This window comes from Arvicanthis niloticus, chromosome X (assembly GCF_011762505.2).
Source record: "Arvicanthis niloticus isolate mArvNil1 chromosome X, mArvNil1.pat.X, whole genome shotgun sequence".
Taxonomy (NCBI): Eukaryota; Metazoa; Chordata; class Mammalia; order Rodentia; family Muridae; genus Arvicanthis; species Arvicanthis niloticus.
The window spans coordinates 126,249,166-126,268,648 of NC_047679.1; the positions used below are offsets into that span (position 1 = coordinate 126,249,166).

General features: G+C 41.4%; 1 protein-coding gene across 3 annotated transcripts in view; it reads left to right on the plus strand.

The window, feature by feature from the left end:
• The first annotated feature begins 3,365 nt into the window (after positions 1-3,365).
• Positions 3,366-19,483, plus strand: part of Mtm1 (myotubularin 1) — a 117,185-nt gene continuing 101,067 nt past the window's right edge. The window contains exon 1 of one of the 3 annotated variants that reach the window (XM_034485685.2): positions 3,366-3,468. Coding sequence is in view for 1 of the 3 variants with exons in the window: in XM_076918867.1 (XP_076774982.1) it covers positions 8,974-8,986 (13 nt within the window). In the remaining 2 variants the exon portion in view is untranslated. The other 2 variants (XM_076918868.1, XM_076918867.1) reach the window with 2 other exon arrangements.

A 19,483-nucleotide genomic window follows, 5' to 3' on the forward strand; every position in this document is an offset into this window, starting at 1 on the left:
TACCAGTATATGCATATATCATTATTGATTTAGCCATTCATTAATAATGAGAATTTCAGCATTTATATTTTTGTTAATGTTTTTAGTTAGTATAAAAAATGGGTTTCATTATAGAGACAAGATCTCATAGATCCAAGTCTGACTTCACACTTTTTATGTAGCACATGCCTTTAACCCCAGCAGAGGAATACTCTCACTTCATAGATCAAAAATGAACGTTTATGGAGCAGTATTTGCACAGATAAACTAGGATTTGAACCCTGAGTCCTTGATGCCAAGCTCTCTCTCTCATATCACTCTTTTCATGACCATCCTGGTAGCTTGGAAACACCACCTTCTTGAAATATTTATATTTAGCCTGGATATGCAAGGGTGCAACAATCCTCAAATGTATTCTAGGCCTTTTTTTTTTTTCCAGAGGAAGCAAGTTGGTGTTTTTGAGAGGTAGACTGGCTTTCCCATAGCCATCAACTTGCCTATAAAACAATTCAGATCCAAATCACTTTTTCATTACAACTGCATCCTTCTAGAGTCCTGCGCCTCACAGGGACATTTTTACTCAGTCTTTCTTCAGCCTTGTTCTTCCTTCACAAGGATGTCTCTTCCTGTACTCCACCTTTCCCCATCCTGGCCCATGAAGGGCAGAAACTGTGAAATGTGAGATGGAATCCCAGATTCTCTTACAGGCCCCTCCTGGCTCTGCCTACTCCATTTCCCAAACTTCAGTGAACATAGTAATATCCAGAAGGCAGGTGTGTGCCACTTATTACAAGTCTCGGCAAAAGCAAGGATTTTAAGGAGTCAGGTTGGTGTGTGTGGGGGACACAAATAGAAGTACACTAGGTATCAGGTGTGCACCTCTAAAAGGTTGTTGAAGAAGTAGCCTCATGCCACAGTCGTTACCTCTGTGACTGAAACTGACAGATCAGCCATCTTCCCATAAAGCTCCTGCCTCTGGATAAATATCTATGTAAAGTTCAGGGAAACTTGAAGAATGGTTTAAACACACACACTCGTTTACACACACTCACACACACAGGTCCTATCCTGGAGGAAGGTAGTACTTGGTGACTAATACAGTCGCCTCACTAAGGGTTCAGTGGTAACGCCTCTGTAACACACATTAACAACTTTGAAATTGTTGTCAAATTTGTGTGTTTCTAGGATCTCCATTAAACTATGAGGCAGGCATGGCAGGGGCCACTGTGTCATTTCCTAGCCTAGGGCCAAGTCTTCTCTACTGCCTCTTCCACAGATGAAGCTAGGCTAGGGTTTGAGCCAGATGGACTCTGAAAAAAATCTCTAATGAGGACCTCCTTAGAATACATCAGGCTACTACCTGTAGCCTTTCCACCCCTGACTTCTAGCTTGAGCAGAAGGCTCTAGCCTCATTGTGGGACACTTAAAGTATGCTTAATGTATACAAGTCTCCATGCAAGCTGATGCTTTCCCTCCTCACATCTTTATTTTCCTCTACCCCTCTGCCCCCAAGATTGACAGACATTGAGAATCCAGTTATTCTGTAGGCACCAGGGAGCCTCTCCAGCATGCAAATTTAATGAGAATGCTTTGAAATACAGCACAAATATGAATGTAATTCAAAGAACTTCACAGTCTGGGGAGGGGAGCTGGCAGAGTAGACATTCAAGCAGATTATGACATCAGTACAATGAAAAGGACTCTGTGGGTTGGGGGAAGCTTCTAAGTTTGCCTGACTTGGAAACAAGCGCTATTCTGCTCTCTGTCCAGAAGTTTGACCAGTCTAGAAGAGAAGAATAAGTGGAAAGGGCTAGTAGAAAAACACTGGAATATCCAAAGAATAGAAGGACCTCTGTCAACTTGGAGGGCAGAGAGAGAAGCAGACTGGGAGAAGTAGCTAAAGAACGAATTGGATTCACAGAGGTCTTGTTATTTCAGAAGTGTCTCTCTCTCTCTTTCTCTCTCTCTCTCCCTCCTCTCTCTCTCTCTCTCTCTCTCTCTCTCTCTCACACACACACACACACACACAAACCTCCTCATAATCACTGAGAAATATATATCCCAGGATCCCACACTAGATGCTTGAAACCATAAATGGTACCAAGTATGCATTAATCTAGATAGATGGAAAATGAAACAGTACGACTCATGAACTAAGTACAGTAAGAAAGTAATAACAACAGCTAGCAATAAAATTGTGTTATTCTTGGGCTTTTTAGGCCATTACTAAATGGAAAGTTACTGGAGCGTAAATCCTGAAGTCCCACTACAATCAATCTGACAACTTTGGCCTCAGTGACTACCAGGTAGGAAGTATATAGACAACAAAAATGTTCTGGAAAAGAGATGATCCACGTCTCAGCTAGGATGGAGCTGGGAGTCAAGATATTTCATCACTTTAAAATAGTTTGAAAGTTAAATCTTATAAATTGTTTGTTTCTGGAATTTTCCATTTAATACTTTTGGACCACAGTTCAACAGTAAATAACTGAAACTATAGAAGGTGTAGCTAAAGATGGGTGGGATATTTTATAATGATATTTGAATATGTGTGCATATTTGAATGATATTAGGCAAAAGAGTTGCTTTTAGATGCATTTAGAACCAATCAATAGAAGAAGAAAAATGATCATGGTGAACTAATTCCTGTTTACCCAAACTTCTTATGTATAATGTCGGATACAAAACTAAGAGACATTATTATGCAAGTTCTTCTAGGAGTCAGTGTGTTTATTTGATCAAGCGCTGAACTGTCTTCTTAAATTTGTACTTGCTTTCACTTTCCATTTACTGTTTCAATGGTCATCTGACCCAAATCTCAAAAAGCAGAAGAAATTTTGACCTGTTTCTTTTTACTGGTTTAGTAGTGCTCTTGTGAAGGTCCTAGCACAGTGTGAGATACACCACAGCTATACTGTGGTCTTATGAGTTGCAGATATTGTACCAGAATAAGTGATATTTTTCAACTTCACCCACCGAATAATAATAGTTCAACTTCATGACTTCTGTTACAATATAATCTAGAATAGTTTTCCCTCTAGATTTCTCACTTTTTTGGGATAGACATATTGAGCCAGTAAGAAAGTACTGGGACATAACTTCGCAGAGCCTTCTCCCTAACACAGACACCAACTTTCTTACAGGGATGGTCCCTCGCAACTCTGCCCTACCCATTTCCAGCACTATGTTGCCAACTACAATTCCCAGATGCCTCTACGCTCCGGACCCGGCAAACAGGGTTTCCCAGCATCCTTACGGGTGAAGAGCTACAAGAGGCTACTTAGGTCACCCGGCACTTTGCGCCCACCCCACATCACGTGTCCAGGCCCTGCCAATCAGTACTGGGAGGAGGGAAGGCAACTGTGGCCTGGAGTCCTGGAGGGCTCAGAGGCGGGGCAAGCGTGGAGGAGGCGGGGCGAGCGTGGCGGGGGCGGAGCGGCGCGCCGGAGCTGAGCAGCCTGGCAACAGCGGTGGCTCCCCGAACCTGAGGTGGGTTCCCTTTCTCGGCTGGCCTGGCTAGGAGCCGGGCATTGTGGGGACCCAGGATGGAAAGGTCTGGAGGAAGAAGTAGGGAGTCCCTGAGCCGGCTGGTTGCGAGGGGCCTGGCTGCCCCCGCGGGGGTGGGGGTGGGGTTCGCTGGAGCGCCTCGGCTGTCCCTGTGAGGCAGGGTTGAGGCCCTGGAGCGGCAGGCAGGTGCCTCCCTCGGGCTTCCACTGTTCTTCTTGTCCTGTGTCCTCAGGTGGCGGCCGGTGATAGTTGGGACAGGAATAGGGAGGGCTGAGGGTCGTCGAATGCATTGCCTGCACTTTGCTTCCCTGTCTAAGGTTGTCGAGTGCGCAGGACAGCCGCCCTAAGGCGACTGCTCCTTGCCCTGGCTCTGCTCATGGGGCGGACACCCCCTGCATCCCCCGTGGCCTCGCCAAGTGGTGGCACCCTGGCGCTGGCCAGGAACCCTTCTTTGTCGCTCTTGGCCAGTTTTTCTGTGTCATACACAGGGGCGGCGGGGGCGGCGGGGCCGGGTATCTGCTTTTGCAACAGTTGAGAGAAGATCTGAGAAGGAACGGCTAGTTCCCTGATACCCAGTCGGAAGTGTGAGAAGCGCTCTTGGCCGGGTTGCCTCCCTTAACTGTCTTTTGTGCTCAGGAAGTGAAAACTAAATTTTAGTATTTGCCTAAGCAAAAATAAAGTGAATCTTTTGTGAAAAATATATTACAGATTTGATGGACACGTTTGAGATATGAGACAAGCGGGTTGTAGTTGGTTTCTAAACCAGATCTTTGCCAGAGTAGAATCAGAGCCTTTTAGAACAGACCTAACATTTACATAGTAGTTGAGTTGTTTGCTGAGGCCCAGGAAAGGTTCATGTGACAGGGGCTTCAGGCAACCTCATGACAAAACTGATGTGACAGGTCAATTCTCTGGGGGTTTCTCAGTGTCTGTCAAGTCTGGATTCCTTTTAGCAGGGTTCATTTTTGTTCATTGTGAAGTATCCACCTTAGAGTACTGAGTCTGAGCCTGGAGTCTTACTACAGTTCAAGCCATTTTGGACTCACCCCCCCCCCCAAAAAAAAAAAAAAACCAGTTTACTAGCCAATCTTTCATTCATCACATATACTAGGACGGATCTGTGTATTTGTCAAATTTGACTACAGGGTACTTGAGACCATTTTACAGGATCAGATCTAGCTTTTAAGAGATTCCCGTAAGCTGTAGGAGATTCAAACTGGTGGCTCTGTCTGAAGCAGTGGAACAGGTTTCTGAAGTGTTCAAAAAGTAGCTATCAATTCTGTGGGATTATAATTACTCTCATTATATGATTGGTCTCCTTTTATGTTAAAGTTTTCATTTATATCTCTCTAGTCATCAGAAGTTCTATTCATTCATTAAACATTGCCTATGGTGTACCTATAGTTTCTGGCCTGTGCACCAGGAAGACAAGAGGGAAACACACTATTAAGGCATTATGGAGTTGATATAGGGGGTGTCAGACATAAAGGAAAAAAAAGCTTTGCTGTGTTTACTAGCAGAGGTGAGTTGTAAAAAAATAAATGTTCAAAGTGTACAATAAGACAAGCTCCACGATTGAGAGTGCCTTTGCCATCGCATTGAATTTCTAATTTTTGATAGTTCTTACTCCAGTAAAACATACACATTGAAAACAAAATATATCCAAGTCCAAGAGATTCACTCTATGGAGTCACGTTTCTCCTGTCAGTGCATATAGTGATTTTAAACAATTAGGTTGATGGTTTACAGATGAATGTTTGACTTCCTTGTTAGCTAGATCACTGCTCGAAAGCCAGAAAAGTCTCTGGTGAAGTCAGGATTGCATGGTGATTTCTGGCCACAGTCTGCTGGACTTTCAGCCTACCGTACACAAGGGTTTCTATTCTTTCATGCAGGCTTGTACTGTGAACCTGTTATCTGAAATGATCATCTCTCTGTGTTGCCTGGCTTGTGGGGATACTCGTACACTTTGAAATAGTTCCAGAGTAAAGGAACACTCAAAATCTGAGGAACAAGAGCCCTCAATGATGAAATGGCATTGCAAGAAGTCACTGGGAAAGTCATCTGTTTGTGTAGTACCACCCCTTTTAATAGTCCTGATGTTCAATGTTTTCAAAACAATCTTTATGACTTCTGAAAATGACTAATGTTGCAAATAATACTGTAATATTGCTTCAAATGAGAAGAGGATTAATAAAATGTGCTTGCTTTAGAAACCATTGAAAACACATGGTTTTAGCTTTTATTGAGGGCTCAAAAATAAAGAGAAAAGTGGAGACTCTTCAGGGCTCCTGAGGTGACATTTTTAACCAGTGGCCAAGTGATTACAAAGGGTAGAGTTTCTAGTTATTTCTAAAGATTATCTAACTTTACAATAGCATAATGGGTTTCATTTTTTTATTTATTCTCTCATTCTGTTAATGACCTCGTACAAGTTCTAATTTCCTCATTTCCTGGTTTCTAGTTAATTTTTCCTCTTTGGCAGATTTCATTTGCCTAGAAGGTATGGACTCAGGATTGAGCAGTGGTAGTGAATGTGGGCAAGCTGCTTGCCTCTATGTTCTAATAAACCATTGGAAATCCAGTAAGATGGGTTTTCTAGACACCTCTCTGCTTTCCATTGTTGCTGTGAACCTTTAATTTCAAAGGGTAGTGGCATTCTGTAGGTCTTGAAGTACTAAATTCCCTTTGCCATGTGGAATGAAGAGTAACAGGGCCTTCCACTTCCAGTGCTTTGTAGATAGAAGATAGTCTTATATAGGCAATGGTTGCAAAACCTTTTTCCATACCTAATCCCACAGCCGTCTCATTCCTTTTAAGAATGTTGAAGCATCTCTGTAGAGCATAGACATCATACACAAGTACTTTCTTGGTATTTTTGCTCAAGGACCAAGGAATAGTAAATGAGCCTGTTGTCCCTGTGAGAAGCTCCTTGAATTTGGATTCTATATACAGGTTCAGGTCCCAGTTTCTCTTAACTGCGTGACTCTGGACACATTTTAGTAACCTCTTTGCTGGTGGTACTGTTTGGAAGATAGAGGTAATAAAACCTGCCCCACCAAACTTCCAAAGACCTAAGGGGTCTCACATGTGCATTAGAACTCTTTGTAAACCATGTGGCAGTATCATTGTTATAGTAAAGTGTTTCATAAACCATTGCTATTTGGAGAACTGGTGTAAGAGGGCACTTTGCCTTCTTCCTGTTCTTAGCTGTCCCTTGCCCTGGAGCTATGGGTGTAGCCTCTGCCTTACCTCCCCCACCCCCCAAACGCGTTGACACCACTGTCTCTAATGGACCTGAAGAATAGAATCCACTCCATTTATTCCACTTCATTCATTCCAAACAGTAGCAGTGTGTAGCCAATAATTAAATATCAATACCAAGGTGACTCCTGTGTCATGAAGTTTTGATTCATCTCTAATCCAGAGTGTGTAGGCACCAAGGCTTTCCTTTTCCTAATCAAGACCAGGCCTTGGCTGCTCAGTAGGACTAGAGTGGGTGCTCATGGTTCCTTGTGCTGATAAAAAGCCATCATGATCTGGTGAAGATCTGAAGATAAGATTGTTCCCCATATATCACTGTCCCCCACCACTGTCTGTAAGTGACAGGCCTTATTTGTAAATGACAGGGTCTAAGTTCCCTTTGCATGATGTTTGGATTTGTTTCTCATTATCTCAAGATAACTCCAGAAGTAACTTTGATACATCTTAGACTTCTAATAGTTTAGTATTGTGGTTTCTTAGCTGGATTTGACAGGTAACTCCTGATGTTGCAATATTTTTTTCCATCTAAGAAGGAGGTGCTGAGAGGTTTCAGATGGTTTCTGCAATGTGTATGAAACTTAACTTGGCCCAGAGCTCATATTAGGTATTTTGTAAACATTGTTGGCTTGAATCAAAGGAGTGCCAACTTAAGGCGTTGTTTGAGCATGTTGGTTTGAATCATTCTGCTGTATACCTACAAACCCCATGTTCTTTACATAATAAGTAGTGGAGCCTATGCCTAGCCCTTCTGTCCAGGTTCTGATAGTGGATCAATAGAAAAGTCTGAATGTAGTGTTGGGAGAGAGTTCATGCATTGCTTTGCCACTCCTTTCTTCCTAGCTTCTTGATTTTTGGACTCTGACATGAGTACAGGCTCATTTTTGCTTTGTTTGCAAATATGTTTGGGACAGGAAAGGGCTAGTGGAAGTTGAAGTGTAATGATTAAAAGTAAGAATAAAATTAACTTGTTTGTAAAACATTTAGCTCTCATCCCATTGTACAAACTTGGAAAAAATGCAGTGGTGCCCATTCTTTAGCATGCGATAATGGTTAGATTTTGATGTCACATCCTTGACCTTTTGGTGGGAAGGAAGTACTTTGTTTCCCCAGCTTCTTGAACACACTTTGAAAACAGTCATCCCGTCCTCTTTGTGGGAGTGACTGGGACAGAGGTGAGTTATAAGGACATTCCTAGTGTTGGGTGGTGGTGCTTTAAACTCTCTTCGTTGGCTTGTAAATTTCTTTATGGCCCTGAGATTGCTTAGGTGGGGATTTCGAATAAAAAGGACTTTACTTGATTTCAGTATTGCCAAGAAGTGATCCCAGCTGTTTTATTCAGCTCAGGACTGTGTATATACAACAGTGACCCTCAGGCTATGACTCCTGGTGTACCTCCTAGTTAGTGCTGTTCAAGGGTAACCTGCAGAAATTTGCTTTTGACTTCAGGGAGACCTCAGGCTGTGTGACTAGCAGCAAACATGTAATTTAGAGTTTCCTGGTTCTGAGATGTTCCTTGGGCAGGATGGTGTGGGGATGTGAGAAAGCATGTGTCCTACTCCCTGTCAAATGTCCTCTACATCTGGGTTCTGGTGGTTTTTAAAATAGAGGATGATGGCTTCTTGCTTTTCAGTCTTTCAGCTAAGATGAAGTGTAAAACAGAGGCTGAGCCTTATCCTGCAGGACATTTCCTTTCTTCTTGTTATCAAGTCCAATCATTTCTACAGATAGTCCCATCATTTCTGTGTGATCAAACAATTTTCCTTTGTTGACAAAGATTGTCTGGATGGCCTTAACCCTTAGCAACTGCTCTTGAGAGCTTGTAGCCACTGTAGAATTGCAGGTCAACTAAGAACCCCTGCAGAATCTGCATTTTCAGGTGTCTCCTTAGTGCAGATATATAAATGAAAGTCTAGGATACCTGATAGAAGACTTGGTCACATCCTGGCTTACCAAGCCTTTGAAATAACACTAACCAATACAGTGCTAGATTGAAAAAGTAAACAGGCAAAATAATTTTAACATGTTTTTGCAATCAATTATATGTAAAATACAAGTATATGTAAAATACTGTCATTTTACATACAATTACCATAATAATGAAGCATTCACCCTTTTTTGTACTTGACTTGGAAATCATTTGTGTATTTTACTTATAGGACATCTCCATTTCGACCAGCCACACGGTGCCAGCCCCTACAGTGTGGGACAGCAGGGTGTTAAGAGATGAGTTCATCAGGTTGGCTTTCAGTGCTCAATGAGCTGCCTCTGTACTAACTTATATTAATATTAGTGTTAATCTCTGCCAAGCCCATTGCTGTTACATAATGTCTTCTTTGAGGGTAAAATTATTAACGTAAGTGCCAAGTTTTTTTTTTTTCTCAAAGGTTAGGTCAACAGTGAGCTTTGGGGCAGTGCATTAAGATCTTAATCAAAGGTTGTGATTTCAGGGTTTACAACTGTGGTGTTCACCTGACTATGGCATTGTTTTTTATTACTGTTAAAAATGTAGTGTTGGATGTGGGTGTGGTGGTACACATCTGTCATCTCAGTGCTTAGGGTTGAAGCAGGAGTTCAGGCTATCCTGAGCTTTATAGTGAGATCCTGTCTCCAATGAATACATCAGGGGAGGAAGGAGGAGATGGAGGAGGGGCACATAAAGCAAGCTCTTGTGGAATGCTTGGCTTTTGCTTGTGTGTGGGAAAGTATCTTTTCCCTAGCGCTTCAGAGAGAGTGCCACCTCCCTAAATAGACATTTCCTCACTTTAGGAATACTGTAGACTGGGTTTGCTAGGCTGGCTGCTCATTAGAACCACCTGCTGCCTGAGCCCCACCCACAGACCTCCAGGGTCAATTAATCTGAGGTGAGACCTGCCTGGGGCTTTTGGAAAAGTTACCTTGTAGCAGGATTATGCAGTTCCATGGAGAACATCTGCTTTAGGATCTATCACTTCTCCAACTCCACTGTAGGGACTCACCTGGACTTCCAGGGCTAGCACAGGTTCTGCCTCAGTGGGTGTCCGATGAGGCAAGGAGTACAGTAGTCTTCTCATTAGCAGCCAATCCTGGGTGATGCCCTGGTTGCCGTGCAGGTTGTACTTTGATTAGCCAGCAGCACCGAAATCACCTGAGGGGGTTTTGCAGAGGTACAAGTTCCCTGGCTTTGTGCCTGGAGCTTCTGATTCAGCAGGTCTGGGCCAGAGCCCAAAATCCATGTTTTGAGTAGTGTCATTTGCAACATTTCATCATCAAGGATTGGGTTTATCTTCAGTTTCCTGCAAATGTGCTGCTAATACCCATTGGGGGTTAAAAACAAAAGATGAATTTTAACCAACCCCTTTTGTGTCTTGATAATGAGACACACAGCCATCTTTTAATTTGTTGTTGTTGTGGCTATTTTAAGATATTTCCTAGTCAAACTGCAGCATTAGCTGATTCCTGCTGTTGGGACAGACGTAAAGTGCACATGCTCTTGCCTACTGCTGCATTTGATTGGTAGTACTTTGGTGCCTGTGAGTTTTAGCTTCAGTTTTTGTATAGTTTAATGCCATGATTGACAGTGCTAGCCTTATATAGTGAGTAGGATGTTTCCTTTCTTCGCTGGAAGTCTCTAAGGTTGGAGCATATCACTTCCTTGAATGTTAACAGAACTGGACCTGGAAGATTTTCTACTGTTTCTGTGATTGTTTGCCTATCTCCCCCCCCAACCACCCCTTTATGTCGTCATCTCATTTAGGCCAAGTAGGCCTCATGCTTACTAAGTAGCAGAGGTTGGCCTTCTCCTGATAATCTTGCCTCCACATTCCAGGTGCTGGGATGACAGGTATATGCCTCCACACCTAGCTTTGCCTTTTTTCTTGGTCAGTTTGTTTTTTACCATATTTGTCAGTTGTGATGATAGTACTGTTTGGGGGTTTCATTTTTCTACAAATACATGTTTTGATTTTTTGTGATTTCATTTTTATTTTATTTTTTGAGACAAATATCACTGGCTGGCTTGGAACTCACATTGTAGATCAGGTCAGCCTTGAACTCACAGAGATCTGTCTGCCTATGCCTCCTGAGTGCTAATATTTAAAATGTACACATTATACCTAGATTACAAATAGAGTTTCCTTTCTTCCTTCCATGCTATACCTACCATTTTCTTGCCTAGTTAGAATCTCTAAAAATTGTAGCTACACATGGTTATTCTTCTTGTTTTGATGCTTTCCATTTTTTACCATTGCTGTATAAACTGCAGGTTTCCAGAGGTAGCATTCCTACTTTGCTGGACAATCATGATATGGTGTCTATTTTGTTTGTAGAAGCCATGTTTCAGATATGGTTTTCAAGAAGATAATAGAGATGGCATAATTGACTGTATCATAACACTCATGCCCATTCCCTAAGCATAACACCCCAACTTTTATTCTTAGTGTCGATAACAGAATTTCTGTCTGGAACCCGGGAATTCTTTTTATTGCTCTGAGAAGCTGCCCTTATTGCTTGTTCAAAGGGCATGGGAGTTGTCAGATTCAATGGGTGTCCTTGTTCTTGAACTAGAATTTCTTCATCCTGTCATTTCCATTCTGTTAATAGTGGTTTTAGTTCCTCTTCATCGTCTTCCCTTTCTGGTATTTCTTGCCTTTTCCTTGGATGATTTTTTTTTTACATCCATGAGTGCTTCTCTTCCAATGATGTCAAGGTCTAGACATGTTAGGCCCTTTAACTTTGTTCTGTGACAGGAATGTATGGTGGCTTGTGTTTATACCTGGTAACTGTCCAAGTAGGAAATGATTGTTCTCCATACTCTGGGTCACTGTAAGCCTTTCTCTTTGTGACTTTCCAAAGACCTTAATTAAGTCAGTCATTGGGGATTCCCTTTTGGACACTCTTTTAGTATGGCAAGCTGCCTGTTGGGCAAGTGACTACTCCTACTTCTGCTTTTTGCTAGCCTCCAAGGTAAACTTGCTCTTATAAATTTGGACTATTTCAATGGATCAGGCCCAGCATTTTCACCAGTTGAGATGCCAAGCTGCATTCCCTGTTCCTACTATACAGGAGTGTCAAGAAGCACCAATTCACACTTTTCTGCCTGTTCTGGAACTATTCATTTGAATTCATTTCAGAGACTCTGGTGCATTTTTAAAAAGTATTTTAAGTGTCTATATTTGAGTGAGGATTCAACATTTAGTTCTAGGCCATAATCACCGAGAGGCATATTTATTAAATATAGTGGGCACTGGTATTATAGGAGAATTATTTTTTAAAATTGAGATACAACTAAGTTTTATAATATGACATCTTGTATAACTTTAACCTCTGAAGGCAATTTTGTTTTGAGCCAGGGTCTCACTGCATATCCCTAACTGGCCTTGGACTTGCTAGGTAGGCAAAGTTGGCCTGTAAATCACAGCTACCTTTCTGTCTCAGCCCCTCTAAAGGCAATTTCAGAAGATGATTTTTTTAAAAGGAAGTACTTGGAACAGAAACAGCATTGCTGGAATGAGTGTACATCATTGAAGAATACTTCACTTAGCTACATATGCTCTGAGCCTCACTATTTCCTAGATATACCTCGTGGGATATCCATTCTGTTTGTGTCCACCAGTCCACAAACACAGTTACAACACAAAGTAGTACTGCAGTGGACAAATACGGGGAATATTTTTAAGTGCCTCATAGATTTGGTAGAGGGAATCTCCATTTGTTTACTTCCCTTTAAAATGAAGACTAAATTTCTTTCTGGATGTCAGACTTTTTATATGGGTGGAATCCCCTTCTAATACTGTATTACATGTCCAAGTAGAAACTATTATGTCCTTATTTTTATTTGATCATCTATTGAAAAATGGTTAGTGGTTCAGGGGGCTATGTTGCCTCAGGTTGACTTCTCTAATCTTTTGTGGACAAGTTGTTCTTGTTCGTGTTTGTCAGTTGTCATATGAAATTACTACTGTTATTTGACAAATATGGTTGTTGGTGGAAAATGCATGACTTATGATGTGCTTAGAACAGTGGCTGATAGTGTGGCAGTCAGAAATGTGGAAACTGTGATCAATGCCCATAAGCAGATAGATACCTTTTGCTTTGGTCATACTATCTATCACCTTTGTTATTGTCTTCTCATATGATCATCATTTTCTCATATACCTACTTTGCTGCCATCCAACTTGTATTTGCTTACTGTCTCCCAATTAATTTTTCAAAGACCTATCTCAAGGTTGTTGTTATTATTTTAAAGATATTTTATGTATATGGATGTTTTGCTTGCATGCATATTTGAGTGCCACTAATGTGCTTGGTGCCACAGAGGCTAGAAGAGGGCACAGAATACCTGGAAATTGGAATTACAGATGGTTGGGAGCAACCATGTAGGTATCTAGAATCAAACCCAGGTCCTGAGCAAATAGTAATAACTAATACACACACACACACACCAGATAGCCATCTCTCTAGCTTCTCAATTTATTTTTCAGTCTCCCATTGTAGTACATAGTATCTATTTGTTGGTTCTTTTAATTCCAAACAGTGAAGGTAAAATTAGTTTGTAGAAGGAAGCACCCATGTTTGAAAGTGATGTCTAATTGAGTGGCAGACAAAATGATGAATCAGAAAGATTTAACAGAATAGGATATGCCCAAACTCTCACAAGGATAGGAAAGGGAAGCTACTTCAGAAAGGGCAGCATGTGCAGAGAGAGGAGGAGGCGACTTTTCTTGACAGTTATACAGAGACAGGTTGCAGAGAGAGAACAAGCTAGACAGAAGTGAAGACAGAATGAGCCAGAGGAGTCAGAAGGAGTCAGAAGATTAAAACATATTGTCAAAGTTAGTATGAAGCCAAGCAGAGCGATTCAGGAGAGGCTGAGAGAGAGAGAAGTCAGATTGGCTCAGTCAGCTGGGAGAGGAGTTTGAGCCAGAGCAGCTGAGTTGATCCAACCAGCTACAGCTCAGTTAGAACAAGAAAGGATGGGCTTATTCAGCAGTAAGTCTCAGAGGCTGAAAACATCCTAGGCCTAGATAAGATTGTGTGGAGGCTAGAAGCTTCCAGGACTAGGCCTAGGTTAGCCGACATAAGCAATAAGCCTCAGAGACAACAATTATATCAGGCAAATAGAAATTACTATTACAGTATTACCTATCTTCTCAATATAATTTGATTTTTAAACAAATTTGCTGCTAGATTTGAAAAAAGTATAAGAAAACCTGGCTCCAAAATGCCATTGCAGTTTTACATGTGTATGTCAGGTATAGGAAGAAATGCTTAGAACAGCACTATTTGTAGTAGTGAAACATAGAAGCCAGTCAAAGGTCTGTGGAGAAAATGCTAGTACTATTTGGTAACAGAAGTGAGTAAAGCACAGGGACATGTACCTGTGTTCCTGATGCTCACAGTAACCTATGTGAGAAAAAGCAAAGAGCAGAAGATTGTGGACTCACTCTATTTCTACAAAAGCTCAGAAACACACATAAGCCAACATAGTCTTTGCCAATATATGCAAGATGATAAAGCTATGCATGGCAACTAGAAACATCCAAATCCATCCTCCTTCCTTTAGTGGCTGAAGTCGACCTTCTCCAAAGTCATAGAAATTTTGAAGGGTGATGCTCTTTACTGGGTGTTGTGTGCCAGTAACAGAAAACATATCCTTTGCCTTTAGGAAGGAAGCTCTAGAAATCTAACAGGAGACCCAAAAGGTCACTGTGGGGTATAGTTCAGTATGTGATGTGAAATATTAACAACATGTGCAGTATATAAAGAGGTTAAGTGTGTACATGTCATGTAAGATGTGCATGTGTGTGAGATGTGTGTGTGTGATGTGCACGTAAGTGAGATGTGTGTATGATATGCATGTGTGTGAGATATGCACGAGTGAGCTGTACACATGTGTGAGATGTGCATATGAGTGAGATGTGTGTGTGTGAGTGAGATGTGCACTTGTGTGAGATGTGTACATAAGTGAGATATTTGTGTGTGTGTGTGAGGGAGAGATGCACATGTATGAGTTGTGCACATGAGTGAGATGTGTGTATATGAGATGTGCACATGAGTGAGCTGTGCACATGTATGAGATGTGCACGTGTGTGTAAGATGTGTGTGTGAGGTGTGTGTGATGTGCACGTGTGTGAGATGTGCGTGTGAGTGAGATGTGTGTGTGTGTGATGTGCACATGAGTGAGCTGTGCACATGTGTGAGATGTGTGCTGTGTGAGAGGAGCCTGAGTACAGCTCTTGCTTCTACCTTCAGTGAAAGTACCTGGAGGAACTGGTTTCAATTACAGGTTCCATCCAAAGCCCTTTCCTCTCATTTGTTTCTAGAAGTTGCACATGTGCTTTAAAGTACCTTGCCATACTCCCTGTGCCGTTACTGTCCAATCTCTGGGCTTTTCTCTGAGGGTCCCTTAGCCTGCACCTGAGAAGGTTCACAGACTATAAGGAAATGTGATTAAATGTAATGTAAAAGTTATACAGTGGCTTTCTTCATTATCATATTAGTTATAATTCTTTACTTGTTTTTACTCCTTAGCAACTGCCATTTGACCTTTTTACTTAAAAATATGTCTTTTACGTATGAATTTAAAATGTGCTTTTGGAGAATAGTTCTCACTGCAGAAAATAATTCACCAAAAGATTTTGTTTTGTTGTGGAGACATTAGCTGGGTTCAAGAGTCTCGGAATTGGCAGGTGGATGGTAACTTGATCTTGCTCCTATTTTAAAACTTTGTTTACTGTCAAGTATTTGACTGTTACAAGACGCATTGGTGATTCTAATGGTCTGCTTCAGTGTCTGCCGTATCACTATGTTGCCTTTGTCATTAAAAAATAAGTTATAGTTGTTGACTTTTTAATAGTTTATTTGCCATACCAGTTTCAGCTTATGGTATCTAAAATTACTCTGTTCTATGGCTAACAGCTCATGTCACTAAAGCCAATCAACTGTCCTGAAGATGTGCTATTTGTCATGAGAAGACTAAGAAATAGAGTAGGTGGATCTACCCAAAGTCTATCACTGGCTGCTGGGGAAAAATGATTCAGACTGTCTTTTCAGCTGCCTCTGAATTGGTTTCAGCCAAAGATCTTTGGAGCATTTAAAGCTATAAAAGTAGATGTGTCTTTGAGCTTAATTTTTATAAATGATAAGAAGAGTGAGTTTCAAAACAAAAACCTACTTAGCACTTTACACTTTCTATAGTCTCATCAAACCAGGTAACTTAGCTGAGATTTGAAGCAGCCAATATAAACTGATCTAACACATATGAGTTATTGTATATTTGGATAATTAGCTACTTGCTGAGATTAGATTATCACATAAGAACCATCATCTTCATCAGAGCATCTGTGACTACTCAGAATTGGGCTCATTGATTACTGACATTGCCTCATGGAACAGTGTGGAAACAGTCATTGGATCCTTACCTGATCTCAACCATTCTTTACTGTACCTCCCAGCTAGTTTTACATAATTCTATTGTAATTACAAATGGCTTTCTGGTCGGGAGGTGCTGGAGCATAGAGGGTGGCAGGTTAACCAAAGGGGAGGCTTCATCCATGCAGCTGTGGAGAAGTTGTTACCCATGCTAGAGTGACACTTTGTGGTGAAACAGCTGCTTTGGGATTACTTGTGCTCCAAGTAACCCTCACCCATACTCTGTAAAGAAGCCGAAGCCAAGAGTTGAACTTTGGTTTGTTGTTGGTGTTCTAGGAAGAGTGAGTAGACATTTGTTTGACTCTCCTCAGGGCAGAGTTTCCATCCATACCTAATTTGAGGAATGCCGTAAGAATTTATGGAAAGCCTCTAGTTGGAGGCAGGAGCTGGTATACTGCGCCAGCTGTGGTCTCCTTTTCATGTCCTCCTCCCCTTCAGCCAGGACAGTATTTCAGGACTATTACTACTGAGTGACAGACTTGGGATTGCAAACTCAAATTCTTGAATACAGATTCCTCCTTTTCAACCATGTCACACCATGTCGAAGCTGGTCATAGTGGCATCTTTGACAAACTGAAAGATAGGGTTAATGATTTATTTTGCAGTTTAAAAGAACATAGTTATTATTTGTTTTTCTGAGGAAAGTTCATTTGGAAAGAATTACATAAAGCAAGAGGTAGCAGCCTGTTACTGTAAATGAAATTGTCTTACGTTACTGTTTTGGTGCTACATTGCCAAGTTGCAATGAGATTTATGGCTCACATACTATCTGGCCCCTTACAAGAACAGTTTGCCGTCTCTGGTCAAAAGAAAATGGATAAAAACTGAAACTTCTACTTTTCGTATCATGCTTTATTTTCATGCAGGTTGGGGTAGCCTTCTCCCAAGTAAGCAAATATAGTTTATAAATTGATAGTTACTGTGGGCTCAAAATGGCTGCAATGTTGAACAGTTTTGTTGTGCACAGCTAAGCTAGTAGTTTCATTGAGAACATTACGAGATCTTTTGTGATTTTCTTGTCTCCTAGGTGGTTCAAGTGCTTGATGCTTCCTCCTGAGAAGCCAGGTTGCAAATGAAAAGAGGAGGTTGAATGAAAATCACAACCTTTTATTTTATTCTAGATTAGAGTTAGGACATAATGTTGATGTTTGTTTGTTTGTTTGTTTCAGAAAGGAGGACTGACTAGAGGACAGAAGGAAAACAGAGAGATGGAGGAAGGTAGTGTCAGGGAACAGATGAGAACAAAGCATATAATGACACATGAAGATGCCATGATGAAACCCATTGCTTTGCATGCTGATCTAAAGCAGTGATACAGAGATGACTCAATGCTGCTTGTGCAAGTGTGAGTTTAGTTCCCCAAACCCATGTTTTTTAAACATGGTATAGTAGCATACACTTTAATATTAGCCCTAGAGAGGTAGAGGTGGTGGATCCCTGGGAGTTGCCTAACCTACTAAGCCAGCTCCAGGCCTGTCTCAAAACACACATACACACACCACCACCACCACCACCATCACAAACCACCACCACCAACAAAACCAAGCAAATAAGGTAGATGGTACCTGAGAAATAACACTTAAAGGTTTTCTTCTGGGCTCCACACAAACATACACACAGGGTCACACAATAAGATAGGGAAATTGTGCTCAGATTGATACCATCTACAATTCTCATCTTAAGCTAGCAAAGGGGCTTTTGCAGAGTTCGTTTTATAACAAGGGTGTATTGGGTCTAATAATATTGTACACCACTGCCTGATCTTGACATTTGTTTTCAAAACAGACTACCAAGCAAAGACAATTATCTTTAAAAGGAATTCTAAACTCAGGCTGCCTGTTGATGATTCCTTGTTGGCTGGCAGGCTTTAGAAGACTGGATAGGTCTGTACAGCTTCAGTGGGACTGGATCGGTGAGGGTAAGCTTCTCTGAATTTATTTAAATAAATTCCAAAGAAATAAATCCCATTAGGGAAGATCGAAGGAGAAAAGTGTCTATACTCTAGGTGTTTTGCATAATCTGTAAAGTTTAAAAATAGTTTCTTAGTCTGGAAGAAGAATGTGTGAGTGCCTTAAATATTCTGTTTTGTGGGGGAGCCGATAGAAGAGGAAAAACTGTCTCAATTCTTTGGTGCAAATTGTTTCAGAGTAGTATAAGCTAACAATCCAGTTCTGCTGGCCAGAGTATTGTATAGGGAACACCTGATGAGTGAGAAACTTTGTTGTACCTTTTTATTAATTTTAATAAGCTTTCATTGGTTTCTGGATTAAGAGAAATAGTGTCAAGATCCTTGTCCAAGTAGTTATTGACCAGTTTATTCATTGAACACATAACCCATTAGGTACCTGTTAGGTGCTAGTCACTGCTGCAGGTGCTATAAAAATGCAGGAGTAAATCCAACATAGAAGTTTTAGCTTGCAAATAGGGACTCTTGCCAGGAGAGCTCTAACTCTTGAGGAGGTGCTAAATGCTAGAATGAGAGTCATAAATGGGGAGAGAGGAAGACCCACTGAGTTTGCCTTGAATTTCAAGAGAGACAGTGAAGGCTATGTTGCACTTTAAACTTTATTCAATAAAATACCATCCTTATGTTGTTTTATTTGAGGAGGCTAGAGGACCCAAGACTAGTGAATAGTGTTCTCTTTAACTGTATTTTGTTTTACTGAGATCAGAAGCAGTCACATATAGCACTTAGTTTGCTTGAGAGACTCACTTCAGGAACTGATCTTAACCCCTCTCTAGTCCCTGTATGCTCTGTGACGGGAGAGTGCTTGGCTGAAGTCATCACAAAAATATCTTGTAGAGGGGACTCAAAATCATGTTTGTGTATAGAACTTTCAGTTTTTGCACTAAAGCCAAGGTAACAAAAAAGCAATAGTATTAAATGTTGCGAACCCCCCACGCTTGGGCACCAAACTGTTGCGCTTACTGGAGCCCGATGTTGGACGCCAAACTGTTGCAGCCCGTACTGCCCGTTCCGGTCCGAGGGTCAGGGTCTAGCGAGAGAGAGAGTGGGGATAAAGGGGAAGAGACGCGAAGAATGGAGACAAGACAGAGATTCTGATCAAGTCTCGTTTATTGAAGGGAATTCGGAGCTATTTATAGGCTTTTGCCACGTGCCTTGTAGGCGTGTGGATACCACGTGCCTTGCAGGTGTTGATATGACGTAAGCCTTACAGGCATCTATAGCGTGGACAGCACGTGCACCGCAATGCCTTGCAGACGTGGATAGCACGTGTGCCTTACAGGCATGTATGGTGTAGATAGCACGTGGACAGCACGTGAACTGCATGCCTTGCAGGCGTGACTACCACGTGCACCTTGC